This window comes from Rhipicephalus sanguineus, chromosome 7 (assembly GCF_013339695.2).
Source record: "Rhipicephalus sanguineus isolate Rsan-2018 chromosome 7, BIME_Rsan_1.4, whole genome shotgun sequence".
Lineage (NCBI taxonomy): Eukaryota > Metazoa > Arthropoda > Arachnida > Ixodida > Ixodidae > Rhipicephalus > Rhipicephalus sanguineus.
This window is the reverse complement of record NC_051182.1, coordinates 34,205,733-34,218,659: the sequence shown is the minus strand read 5'-3', so window position 1 is coordinate 34,218,659 and position 12,927 is coordinate 34,205,733. Positions and strand designations below refer to the sequence as shown.

At 48.9% G+C, this 12,927-nt stretch overlaps 1 protein-coding gene across 1 annotated transcript in view; it reads right to left on the bottom strand.

Annotated features, from left to right (window-relative positions):
• The window catches only part of LOC125759095 (uncharacterized), a 32,582-nt gene extending 20,302 nt beyond the window's left edge, over positions 1-12,280 (bottom strand). The window contains exons 1-3 of the mRNA XM_049417363.1: positions 12,105-12,280; positions 11,836-12,044; positions 11,535-11,639 (exon numbers count right to left, since the gene is read on the bottom strand). Coding sequence (XP_049273320.1) covers positions 11,535-11,639; positions 11,836-12,044; positions 12,105-12,280 — 490 coding nt within the window. The remainder of the gene's footprint in view (positions 1-11,534; positions 11,640-11,835; positions 12,045-12,104) is intronic.
• Positions 12,281-12,927: the final 647 nt, after the last annotated feature.

The following is a 12,927-nucleotide window of genomic DNA, read 5'->3' as shown; positions in this document are numbered from 1 at the left end:
AATGAGACTTTATAAAAATGAATTAAAAAAGCTTATGCTCCCATCATTGAAGCGCCACAGCCAACATGAGAATAGAAAGGAAAATAGAGATAAGCAATGCACTGTGTAGCTGAACCCGACTATACGTCAGAAATTTTTAAAAATCTTCACGCTGACAAAACATAACTGCTGACATGTACAAATGAGAAGACGAGAGAACTGAAATTTTCCCTTTTATTGCGATAGCAATTGTAGTGGCACTCTCGGCGGGTTTTTGCTGTTGCCGTTGTTTTCTATATAAAGTCGAAAATCGACAACACTGCTCCACGCATCGTATGTTCTAAATGCACGTAAAAGCGTGTGAGCAGTAGGGACGAACGCAACTGAAGCAGAAATGAAACGAGCCGGCCATATCAGTCGCACGAAGGATGCACGCGATAACATCGCTCCGCCGCATGCGAGGCCGACCATCGATTGCTGCTCTAGGAGAGAGGAAGTGCCTGGCCTGCCTTTCGTTGGGCTGTGTCGCTCAAGCAATAACTGCGAACTCTGATCATAAGGGTGAGCTCACTAGCACTGACGCACGTGCTATCTCGGCAGACATCAGTAAACAGCCCGCTTACTTCACGTCGAGACGACAGGCAATACGAAAGCCGCTTCGCTCCCTGGAGCAGCTGTATTCTCTTACACCAGCATTTTGTAGAGTTATGCGAGATCAGATCCACAAGAGTTACCTGCTAGCCTTACTTCATATAATATTACAATTTGTTCCTACCACATTCATTGCTTCGCCCTTGTGGCGAAGGTGATTTTTTTGTGCCGCCATCAACGTCACAGAGAGCACGCCAGGTGACGATGATGACAGGAGCTCGCATGGGCATGCCACGTCGCGGATGAGAGTGGCATATGAAGGCCCCAAAGACAGCTTGGGAGCAGTTTTGGCACGATACAGTCAAATCCCGCAAACTCCGCTATAAGGAAATTTCTGCCACAATGAATAATTTTCAATTCCCGTCAGCCGCTCTAGAAAACAATGTGAGAAATGTCTCGTTACAACGAATACTTTTCCTGTATGCTTCCATTTCAACGAAGTTTTCACGAGTACTACCACATAAAGACAAGGAGCTTGCCTAAGATTGCCGTGAAATTCCGCTAGCAACTCGACAATTTCTCGTTGGCAAATGACTTCCAGAGCCATGCGGCCGCATCGCAAGACCCATGTCTTCATCCGAGATGCTTTCTGCCACCACGCGCACATCCCGATAAATTTTTCGCCAGTGAGATGCTTGGCGACAGATCGTCCATTCACCATGATGCTGCCGGCAGGTTTGATGCGCATGCGGGCTGTGGTAGGATCTTTCTTCAATAACTCTCGCCATGTTTTCGACGTAGAGCTCAAAACAAAAGTACTGCTCGTCGTCACTAGCCCTGCAATCATGAATGACAACCACGGCGTTATAAAGGCACACGCGTGGCCAGCGCGCACATAGTCTGAGCGTAACCACATCCTGCCACAACCGCTGTGAATACAAATGCGGTTGTGTCGACGCGCGACCACGAAAGTACGCACGTATCCAACGCGCACCAACTCAAAGCAATGCTGCTTGCCGCAACGCTGTGGACAAAACCACGGTCGACGCGATCACAGGTAGCAACGACGCAGTTCTCAAGGCATGCGCATGACCATCACGCAGAGACTGAAAAGGGAACTACCGTTTGCCAAAACTGCTGCACAAGAAACTGCGGTCGCTTTCGACGCAATCATCGATAGCGAATGAGCTCCGAAGGTATGCAGCTAATGCAGCGGAAGATTAAAGGCAATGAAGTCGTAATACGGCACGAAGCTTTACGGCTTTCCTGTTGTTCGCTTATGACCATGGTAGTGCAAAGTTTTGGTACTTCATTTTCAGTTGGCCTTTAGCAAAGCTTTAGCATGCTTGTTCGTGGCACTGCATGCTCGGCATGCTCTGGGGGTAGTCTGAATATCGTATTTTCTCGTGTATAACCTACCTCTGCATATTGGCCTCGAGGAGTTACGGAGTCGCCCTCTATCGGACGCCCCTCGATTGCGTGCTAGGCAAGATACCGCCGGTGCGCTCCCCATAGGTTTTGCTGTCGGCGCTCTACAAAAAGACCTCGCGGAAGCCCTCCAGGGCATTTCTGTAAGTACTTTCGTAATGAACTGTGTTCTTTAATGTCAAAATAATCATTTTCGATGAACTGAAAGCACAAGATAGTCTACAGTCGCTGTCTCTTTGCAGAAAACCGAGCACCCGCTTCACGCTGTCACCGCGTTGGAGACCCCTGAACCGGCTTCTTGCGTGAAAGGTAGTCACTCGCTGAGTGCAAACTATGTGAAATATCTCGTTAGAGTAGACTGCCTGTATAACCAAACGGAGCATAACAGAAAGAAGCCTCAAGCCAGCGATCGCACGGGTTCGCGACGACTGACGGTGCCTCTGTATGTATGAGCGTCTGCATGTATGTTCGTACTGATGGTTTCGCTTTTGCTACGAGCGCGTTTTGGCACCGTGCTGTTAACTTTAGGCCGCAAAACATGAGAATTTGTGAGTAAACAAATAACTACTGTTGCGCGGACGCTATCAGAGCAGTTCAAAAACAATTTCCTTACAACTGCGGCTTCGGTGCGCATGGCAACTTTGTGATCTGCCGTCCCGACGATTCAGTGTTTTCTTTTTCTTTTCCGGTCTAAATTCGGGTACGTTTTAATGTAATTTGACAAGTTGTCTCGCACTGCGTATTGATCGGTCTTCTCAGCGGGCAAATACCGCTGCTTCTGTTTCTTTATTCAGCGCATTTGTTTCGTTTGGTGCTCACACAAAACGTGAGCAAATGCGACGCCTTTTTTTTTTTAATGTTCCTTAATTATCGTTCCGTTTGCATTCCAGTGAACTTACCGGTCTCTGTCATCAACAAATTCATAGACCAAAGCTTCACCACTTCGAGTTTGCTGGTGGAAGAAGAACCAGTCTACGAGATCGAGCATGTAGTAGCATGCGACGGCTAGGAAAAGAAAGAAAATACAGTAACGTTTGCCGGACTTGTTCTGCAAACGTCCGCTGTGAACTAGGACCCACATGAACTTGAAATAGCGGTGAATAAAATAGAAATTATTGCAGCAACCAGCAGCCGCAAAACAGGATAGTAATTATTTGGCGAGTACCCCAGCAATTTTGGCAGCAGTGTCGTGTCTAACGCCAACAGGGTGGCATATTTCCCACGTAAATAAATGAGGCTCCAAGAAAATACATGGGGTTGGCCGGCGGGCCGATCACGGAGGCAATGCAAAATTTATGTAGCTTATGAAGCAATACATGCCTCATCAAATGGGAAGGTTGCCCGCCGGCGTCCCGCGTCGGCGGCGTCAACACGAGTGATGCAAAAATAATCGTCACGTGATGGTGTCACCATATGACGTCATCATGACGTCACAGATCACCAAAATAGTAGCGTCATTATGACGTCACATAATGTGACGTCACATGATGACGTATTCACACGTCATGGTCGCTTTGCATTGCCTCCGTGATCGGTCACGGAGACCGTGCAAAACAGCGTTAGGCGCCGAACGCTTTTGGAGGGGGGCGCGGGAGAATCAGTACATCGACTGACAAGAAGAAGATGGCTTTCGCCTTCTAGTCATCTGTAACGAATGCATAAGGGACCCTGTGCGTTTTTTTAATTTAACCTATCTAAACAATGACTTGCGCATCTGCAGCCGATTTTGTGGACGCTGAGCACGGGGCCGACGATCAAGAGGTCGCATTGGAGGGTTCTGAGATGGCATCGCACGTGGTAAAAGGTAGCGCTTTTACCATCCTGTGGCAGATAAGCATCATTTGCCGGCGGGAAGCGCGCGCGCGCCATCGTCTCAGTGCGCGCTGTCTGCTTCTCACCGAACATCGCAGGCCCAACGCGGTAATAAAAGTCTCCGTCGCGGAAGTGCTTGTTGCACACAAGACTCGTAGCGGATGGCTACTTGCCGGTTCTCAGCTTTAGAACCCATGCTTCACGCTGTTCCTTGTCCCGCGGTTACCAGTGCAGGCTGACACTCGGCTCCTTTGCATAAGCGCGGCACTGCGGCACCGAGCGGTAGTGCCCCATGTTCGTCGCCTTCGGAGGCAGCCACTCTATTACAATGGTTTCAATTGAGTAGAAAATGCGAGAAAACTTCCGAATTTGAACAGACCGCAGCGCATGTGCGACTTGAAACTCGTTTTCAAAGCACGCGGCAGTGCACCACAAGCAGCCGACGCGGCCGCTGAGACCACGTGATCCTGCCAAGCACGTCACGCCGACGGTGGCGCCGGCGTTTCCAGTGGTGGGCCTCGAGGCCAATAATCAGCCCCCCTCACTATGAGCTGCAGGAGAAAGAAAAGGACACCTGCATAGTGATGCAAAGCCACCTTCCTTGCATTACCGTAAAGGCATGCCGTCACGCCAACTTGTGCACCGAAATTGGCTGCTTGCCAGTTCTAACTTTCGCAATCCGAGCTACATGCAGCTTCTTACCCTGTGAACACGTGTGGAGGATGACACAGGGCTCCATTGTGTACAACCAGCACAGCAGTACCAAGGAGTGGCCTACCATGTTAGACACCTTCAGAGGCAGAAACAACATATCGCAGTGCTTTCAAGCGTTGACAAGTGCACACCTGACGCAGGAAACCCTCCCCGCTTGATCCGAATCGCAGAGCAGATAGCATTCTATAATTTTGCCTTCAGAACTTCAGCTCGCTCCAGAAGTTGTGAAACAGTTGACACAGCCGCTATGACCACGTGATCCCTCACAGCAGGTCGGCCAATGGTGGCACTGCGTTTTCCAGTTGTAGGCCTCGCCCAAAATATGCTCAAGCACAACAGTTGTGCAGCTGGAAAGCACGAAATGGTGGTTTCTGCGTTGTTTCTGTAACAGTCCTATTAGATTCACTGTATATCGCAAAGAAGCCTGGGCAGCCAGAAATCATGGCCGCACAGTGGAGCGCAGGAAAGAGTGCCAGCCGCATTGTCTATGATCTCTGTCATATAAAACCCACACAACTTCTACATCGCAATGTACAGTTAAACCTCGACATAATGACCTTTTATATAATGAAATTCTCCATATAATGAAGTATTTGTTGTGTAGGGCAGGAGCGCGGCGTAACCCGCGGCGGGCCGACGGAGAGGCCGAACGACGGGAGGGTGCGCGGAGTGACGACGCAGAGACTAAGCTTCGGTGAGACTGACGGGAGACTGCTCTCCCACGTTTATTGCACGTGGTTTTAAGGAAGGGGAAGAAGGGCTATTGGTCAGCGAGGCACGGGTCACATGACCGGCATGGCCACGCCGGATTGGTGATAGCAAAGAGGCATGGGGGAGACCCAGCTCCACCCAGTGGCATGTACAGGGACCTTTACTGCACTGGTGTTTCCGCGTGCCACGAGGGGTCGTACGACACAACAGTATTTTAGGGAGCCTACATGACCGGCCGTTTTTAGGGTGGAGACATCTTAATAAGTGCCTTCAAGAAACTCAGCCAAAACCAGCGGGCAATGCGGCATGCTGTTGCCAGACTCCACCAAATTCAGCATAGCTTTCTGTGCGCCACCATATTGGTGCCAGCCGCTGCTCCCTCCAGCTACGCGAAGCACTCTTGCTCTCCACAAGGGTTACTCGTGATCTGCATGGTCAGCAATGACTTGCCGTGTATTCAAAGGCCCTTTTCCAGGTGAAAGCCTTATTAAGGCGAAAGCCTTAGATGCATCCAACACAAAATGTAACCGTCATTGGCGTCCAGCATCGGCGTCAACACGAGCGATACATCAATTAGAAATACCATGGTGTATGACACCAAAGTATGACGTCATCATGAGAATCACTATGACGTAACTCGTATGATGATATTACCACACACTGTCGGGGGCGGTGTCAACAAAAATGATTCAAGAAAACGGAATAAAGGTAGGCCAGAGGTCACGTGCTGAACAGGTGAATGCATGCAAGCCGACGGCGCATCGAAAGTCGCATGACCTGAATGTCAATCGATGTCATCAAGGAGCCGACCGTGTGACGTCATCATGAAGTCATAGAGCTCCGAAATTTGTGACGTAATCATAACGTTTCATGATGAGCTCATCACATGACCTCACATGATGACGTCATCACACGCCCTCGTCGCTTGGTGAAACGTGTGCCCATCTTGGAGGCAATGCTTAACAACGAGAGTTGAAAATAAAAAGTTGCAAGCCTATGATCGCGGAGGCAATGCAAAAGCACGTTAGGTGCAGAATAATAATAATATCTGGGGTTTAACGTCCCAAAACCACGATATGATTATGAGAGACGCCGTAGTGGAGGGCTCCGGAAATTTCCACCACCTGGGGTTCTTTAACGTGCACCTAAATCTAAGTACACGAGCCTCAAACATTTTCGCCTCCATCGAAAATGCAGCCGCCGCGGCCGGGATTCGATCCCACGACCTTCGGGTCAGCAGTCAAGCGCCATAACCACTAGACCACCGTGGCGGGGCACATTAGGTGCAGAAAGCTTCCGGGGTAAGGATAAATATAATCGAGTGAAATGAGAAGGCTTTCTGTTTCTTGTCATCTTAGGCAAAGGCATAAGGGGCCCTATGGCGACATAATACTGAGGTTACGCTGATGCGAACTCACGCAAGGGAGGCAACAGCTCAGACTAGCGAGCGCATCTCCGTATGGACGCGCGGACGCGTCCCGTTTGTAGGCTTCCTACTCGCAATGCGTGGACGCAGCAACGACAACTTCGGTTATCTACGCATTAGCGAACACCGTGAAAGACATATAACGTGTGCTGCAGCAAAAAACAGTGAACGAAATACGCAGTATTCAGCGAGCAAATACGAGACGCACTCCCCCAGCCGTCTCGCCTCAATTGAGCCAGCCAGAGTTGTCGTCGGCCAGGGCTCGCTGGGAAGCGGAACATTCGCATGCCCTTACGGTTGTGGTTAGTGCAGAGCGGTACGCAGCATCCAGGGCTTCACCGGCAGCGTTTAACACGCTACCACAACGCTCGACGCCGTGTTGTCGAGAACTAAACGCAACCAGGAGTAGACGCAGTGCGGGCACCAAGATGCATAGTTTTCTGTGCGCCGCCATATTGGGGCCAGCCGCCGCTCCCAGCGCGGCGTTGCTGTCTGGCAACACTGTGTTTTGGCGGGCAGCAGTGCGTTGGCGGCATGTAGTGGGTCAAAGGCTGACATCACCCTAATACGGCCGGTCATATAGGCCCCCTACAGTATTTCACTTTTTACAGCTTCATGTCTATAGAAGACCATGTATTTTGAACCTCAATATAATGAAGCGGGTTTATCTGCGACTATGATGCAATGAAGACCAAGGCAATAAACTGAAACTTCTGTTAGGGCCAGTGGTTATGTGGTTGAGTTGCATGTGGTTATTGCGAACACATTTTTCGAATCATGAGCCGTAAGATGAACAACAGCCTTTGAAGCATGCAACGGCACATTTTGTGGCATCGGCTTCTGGGGAAAGAGTGCCACTCAATGTTCCCCACGTCTCAGGAGTGACGGAAAGAGAGAGCATGCGGCTGTATTGTGCACACACTACCATATGCACCACTCTTAGAGCTCTGCACAACGTACCTCCCTATTCTGTGCTGCGCGTCAGTACCAAATATGAAATTTTTGTTATCACCACGGGTTAAGTAGTAAGCATGATTAGCTATGGAGGCAGTGGCACTAAACGAGACAAGCTCTTACTTATCTTACATGCGATATCGCTCACGAAACGGATGCCTCCAATGCAACCAGTATCCTGCAAGTGATCTTAGAATGGGAAGGAAAAAGACATCTCCGCCAGTTTCGAGATATAGAACAGCTTACTCTCTACGATCCCGAAAATGGAAAGAAGCTATTCTGGACTCTGAAGAAAGTGGGATAAGTTCTCATCGAAAGAGACTGGAACAGGTGTCTTTACTGCAAATGAAAGATATTTCGGTAAGGGCACTGCTGCAAAAAGTTTTAGGGAGCTCTTAGCTACATGCACCTACCAGTCGCAAAAAAAAAGCTGTTACAGTGAAAGCTCGTTAATTCACACCTCGTTAATTCGAAATTTTTGATAATTCGAAATGGTCGCCGCAGTCCGGTCCGCAGTGCGTAGAAGACCATGTGTAAAACGACTCGTTATTTCGAACAGAAATTGCCGCCTCTGCGGATAATTTGAAGCGCGCGCCGCCGAGCGTCATCGTCGTCAAACACCAGTGGAACCTTTTACGGAAGAACGACAGGTGGCACGATCGGTTTTTTCGAGCTTTGATGCTCGGTGCTTCAGGTGGCCTCCGAGCAAAGGGCGAGCAAAGTATGGCCTCCAAAATCACGGGAGCAATTTTGTTCCGTCGCCTTCCCGCTAGCTGGCGCCACTTGTACTATAGGCGGGACGCTGAGGCAGCGGAGTGGCGGAGTAGTCCTAGGCCGTACCCGGCGGCGTCACTTTGTTGTACGAGCACGTTGTTTGTTCATGCCGTCAACGCCGTCTTATTCTGCATCAAAGTTGCAAGATGCCGCGGGGCAAGCACTACTGTGCGAAGACTGTCAAGGAGAAGGTAGAGATTTTGCGAGAGGTAGACCAAGGGAAGTCGAACAAATATGAAATTGCAAGGAAGCACGGCATACCTCCGAGCACGTTGTCAACATACATACGGAACAAGACGGCCATTGAAAACGCCTATGAAGCCGAGGATTTTGGCGCCAGTCGGAAAAGGCTAATGACAGCGAAATTCCTGGAACTGGAGTCAGTTTTGATTATCTTATTGATCATCTTATGATTATCCGATTAGAAATGAGAGCCCAGAGTATCGCATTGAGCGGACCTATCATCATGGCCAAGGCAGCCGATTTCGCCCTGTGCGTGGACATTGAAGACTTTGTCGCCTCCAAGGGATGGTTTCATCGTTTCAGGGAGCGGCACAATCTCATATTCCGCACATTATCCAGCGAGGCAAAGGAAGTGGACGCCGAAACATGCACTACTTGGAGAAGCGACACCCGGCAGCAGTACTTGGAGAGCTACTAGCCACAGGATTTGTTTAACGCTGACGAGACAGCGTTATTTTTCAAGTTGCAGTCAGACAAGACGATCACCTACAAGGGAGACAGCTGTGCCGGCGGCAAGCGCAGCAAAGAGCGTATCACTGTTCTGGTCGCCGCAAATATGACCGGTACGGAAAAGGTCCCGCTTTTTGTGATTGGCAAAGCGCACAAGCCACGGTGCTTCAAAAACATTCGGTCACTCCCGACAGAGTACGCTGCAAACAAGAAAGCCTGGATGACAGGTGACCTATTCAGGAAGTGGCTATTTAAATTCGACAGGCAAATGGAACTGGGCGGCAGACGCGTTCTTCTTGTCGTCGACAACTGTTCGGCGCGCAAAGTCGACGTTGAGCTGAGAGCAACAAAGTTAGTGTTCCATCCAGCAAACACGACTGCGGCCCTACAGCCAATGGACCAGAGTGTGATAAGGAATATCAAGTGCTTTTATAGGCGTCACATGTTGGAGAGAATGATTTTGTGCGCGGGCGACAGGAAGGACTTCGGCATTACATTGCTCACTGCCATGCACATGTTGGGGCGCGCATGGAAACAGGTGACGGTGACCCCAATCGCAAACTGTTTTCGCCACAGTGAATTTGCAGCTGGAAGTGCGCAGGATAGTTGTGACGTCGGGGTGGATGGGGCTGAGGAGCTCATGCCAGTGGCATTGCACGGCACTCTTCAGGGCGTAAGTTTTGCCGATTATGTTGAAGTTTACACCTGTGCATTGGTGTGTGGTGCCCTGACTGATGAGGACATTATCGCTCGAGTAGCCAATGCGCAGCCTGTTGCTGAAGAGCCAGAAGGTGAGGAAGACGAAAATGACGAAGAGCCTGTGCGCCCGTCAGCTTCTGAGGTGATGGAGGCACTTAATGTGACGCGTCTCTTCTTCAGCTTCAGCTTGATTCCCTGCGCCGCGTCCACGCGCTGGAACAGAGAGCCGCAGCTCTGGCATTCAGAGAAAAGAAGCAGATGGTCATTACCGACTTTTTTGGCCAATAAATATTTTTCGTGCCCCACTCCCGAAATCCACCCATTTTTGCTCACTTTCATTATTTCGAATTTTGTTTAATTCGAAATTGCTCAGCGTCCCCGTGGAATTCAAATTAACAAGCTTTTACTGCATTAAACTAATCCATATAGCAGACCGAAATTCGTGATGCTGCACTGGGTCTTGATCAATTCTTCGGACATTTGAGCAGAGAGAACAACGTTGAAAGACGAAAAACGTCACCTCTGTAGATGGAGATGCCGTAATTCAGGTTGTCGTCTTGCTTTTATCACTCTTGGATCACAGATCTCCTGATTTTGTGGCATGAACGGATTTCATTACTTAAAATAAAAAGATATTCAGTGAAAACATTTCAAGATATACATTTGGTAGCTTGTGATGCTATACAAAGATTATAGAAGTTTGAGAAAGCATTGCCATAAGCTGTTCTTGCCTCAAAAAGAAAGAAAAAAAAAGCTAGTGTGGCTGCATGGCATGCCATACTCCAAAGCAGTTCCTCGTCAGGATGAAACACAAATAGACATCACACAGCTCACGAAAAACTACGATCTTCCTTTCTACTGTATATTTCTTGTAGCAGAGCTCGCAATTACGGTGCTTTCCTTGTACTTGGGGCTTGTGTTCCGACTTCCTTGGAGGATAGGGAGGGTGAGCACTTCTGTCCTCCATCCCGAGAATCTGATGGGCCAGCTCAATTCGGAATGCTAGTTGGTCAAAGCCAGTCTTCCTGGAGATCTCTATCTCAGGGTGATCTTCCCTGTGCACTTGACAAAGGAATGAAGCTGTTGACAGCAATGTCAATGCAGCGGAAGAACAGTGTCTTCCGCCATGCAACGCCCTTCCCCAAGACATCATAAGTTGATAAGGCTTGTCAACGCCAAGCATGCCCTTACTGTACTCTACCATCAAGAGCGCCTTCCTGATGGGGATCTTTGTCCACTGGTTGCCTCTCTTCACTTTTTGCTTTGCAGTGACGTGATTGTTGGCAGCGTGTGCTGTGCTCATCATGTTTAAAGCACACTTGGCCTTTTGCCTGTAAGTACAGCACATAACGGCACCGCAGCCAGTGAATGTCCCCTTGAGTTGCTCCTTGCTCTCAGGCGATGTCTTTCCACTGAGAGGGGAATTCACAATCATCATAGTGCACTGTTTCACAAGAGAGAGTTTTCCATCAAGAAGATGTACAAAGAGGGATGTGGACCTGTAGAGGTTGTCAAGGTTCATGATGCACCCTTGATCCAAGTATGCCTCACACAGGTGGGTTACATCATAAGCCAGTCCCTTCGAACTGGGCATTTCTCGACTCATAAACAGTGAATTGGCCAGTGTAGCCTGCTCTTGGGTCAGCGAGGACCTGTGGCTTATACCCCCATTTGACCCGCTTATCACGCATGTACTCCCAAATTCTTGATCGTCCTTTTGATTTAACCATGTGTTTCTCCACACACAAATTACAGCTGAAAAAGCTGACAGGACACGTCATTGATGTGCTGCAGTAGATATGTGAACCTGTGCAGCTTGCCATCGCGGACGGGTTCAGTGTTCTCTGGGTCCACAACACTGAGAAAAGCAAGGAACGAAAAAAATATCGGGTTCTGGGCATAATCTATAAAGAAATGAGGCTCGAAAATAACTCTGACATATTCCAGTATAGATGAAGATGAGGCAGCTCTGCTATTCCCATGTAGATGAGAACTCCTATGCACTACATCCCTTCATCATGACCGAAACATTCCCACGAGCCGTCTTTTTCTACGTACGTCTCCTCCGCGCATGTTTGTGTTCTTGGCCATGTCTATCAGCTCTGCGGTGAAAAAGGGTTCCAAGAAATTGACGACCTGCAAGAAGTACTGTGCGTTACTCTGGAGTGCACCACAAACTTTAACCCTCGCGTTTTGTCTCGGAAAAAACTGCATGCGTTTTACAGCTACTGGCAAGGAATCATGTCCAAATGATGCTGAGACCCTGAAAATAAGTAATATAGCTGTGAATACCCACTCCACCGCCCATACAGCCGGCGCTCACACGCTAGATGTTCCGGCTTGACTTGACGCATCCTCATCATCAGAGCTGAAATCTGATGTGTCCACATCTTCTTCAGGCTCACTACTGCTGATTTCATCCACCAAATTGGCTCTTGAGCGTGATTCGTGAGAAACACGACGTTTTCTAGGAGTGTCTGCCCACGATGACGATGTCATGATTGATGTACTTGCCTGGCAATCCGAAACGTTTTGCGTCGTGGCAGAAGCACCACAAAGCAAAAAACCAACAAAACATTGTCGATCACGTTGCGTTTCTCACTTTCTTGCCTATACAGCCAAATCTCGTTATAGCGAACCTCAGAATAAAGATTTTTACAGATTAATGACTATTTCAAAAATCACCCTCCAAGTGTCCATTGGTTCAATGTAAAAATATTTCACTGCTACGAATTTCAGAATAGCGCAACGTATGGCCCTTGTATCTCAACAACGAATTGCAAAATGAAAAAGCTACTCGCGGCGGCATGAACAATGCCCAGCTCCGTACGTGCCACTACCATCTTTATCAGAATGCGCGCTTATTTCTCTATGCGCCTGCCCTATTCTAAATGTGCGACAGCCCTATTGCCATCGCCATTGCCTGTACTTGTTTTCTCGTCAAAGCAGTCAAGACTTCGCCTCGTTGCCTTTGTTTCGTCGGCCACAATGACTTCCAGAAGCAGCACGAAAGGAATGCGGGAACAGTGAAAAATGCGACACGAGTTACCTATGGGATGAAGTCGCAGAAAGACACGTTTCAGTAACGTTTCAACACTATGCGCAGTACGACCGGTGCGACGCAACGAATGCATGTCTGCTGAACT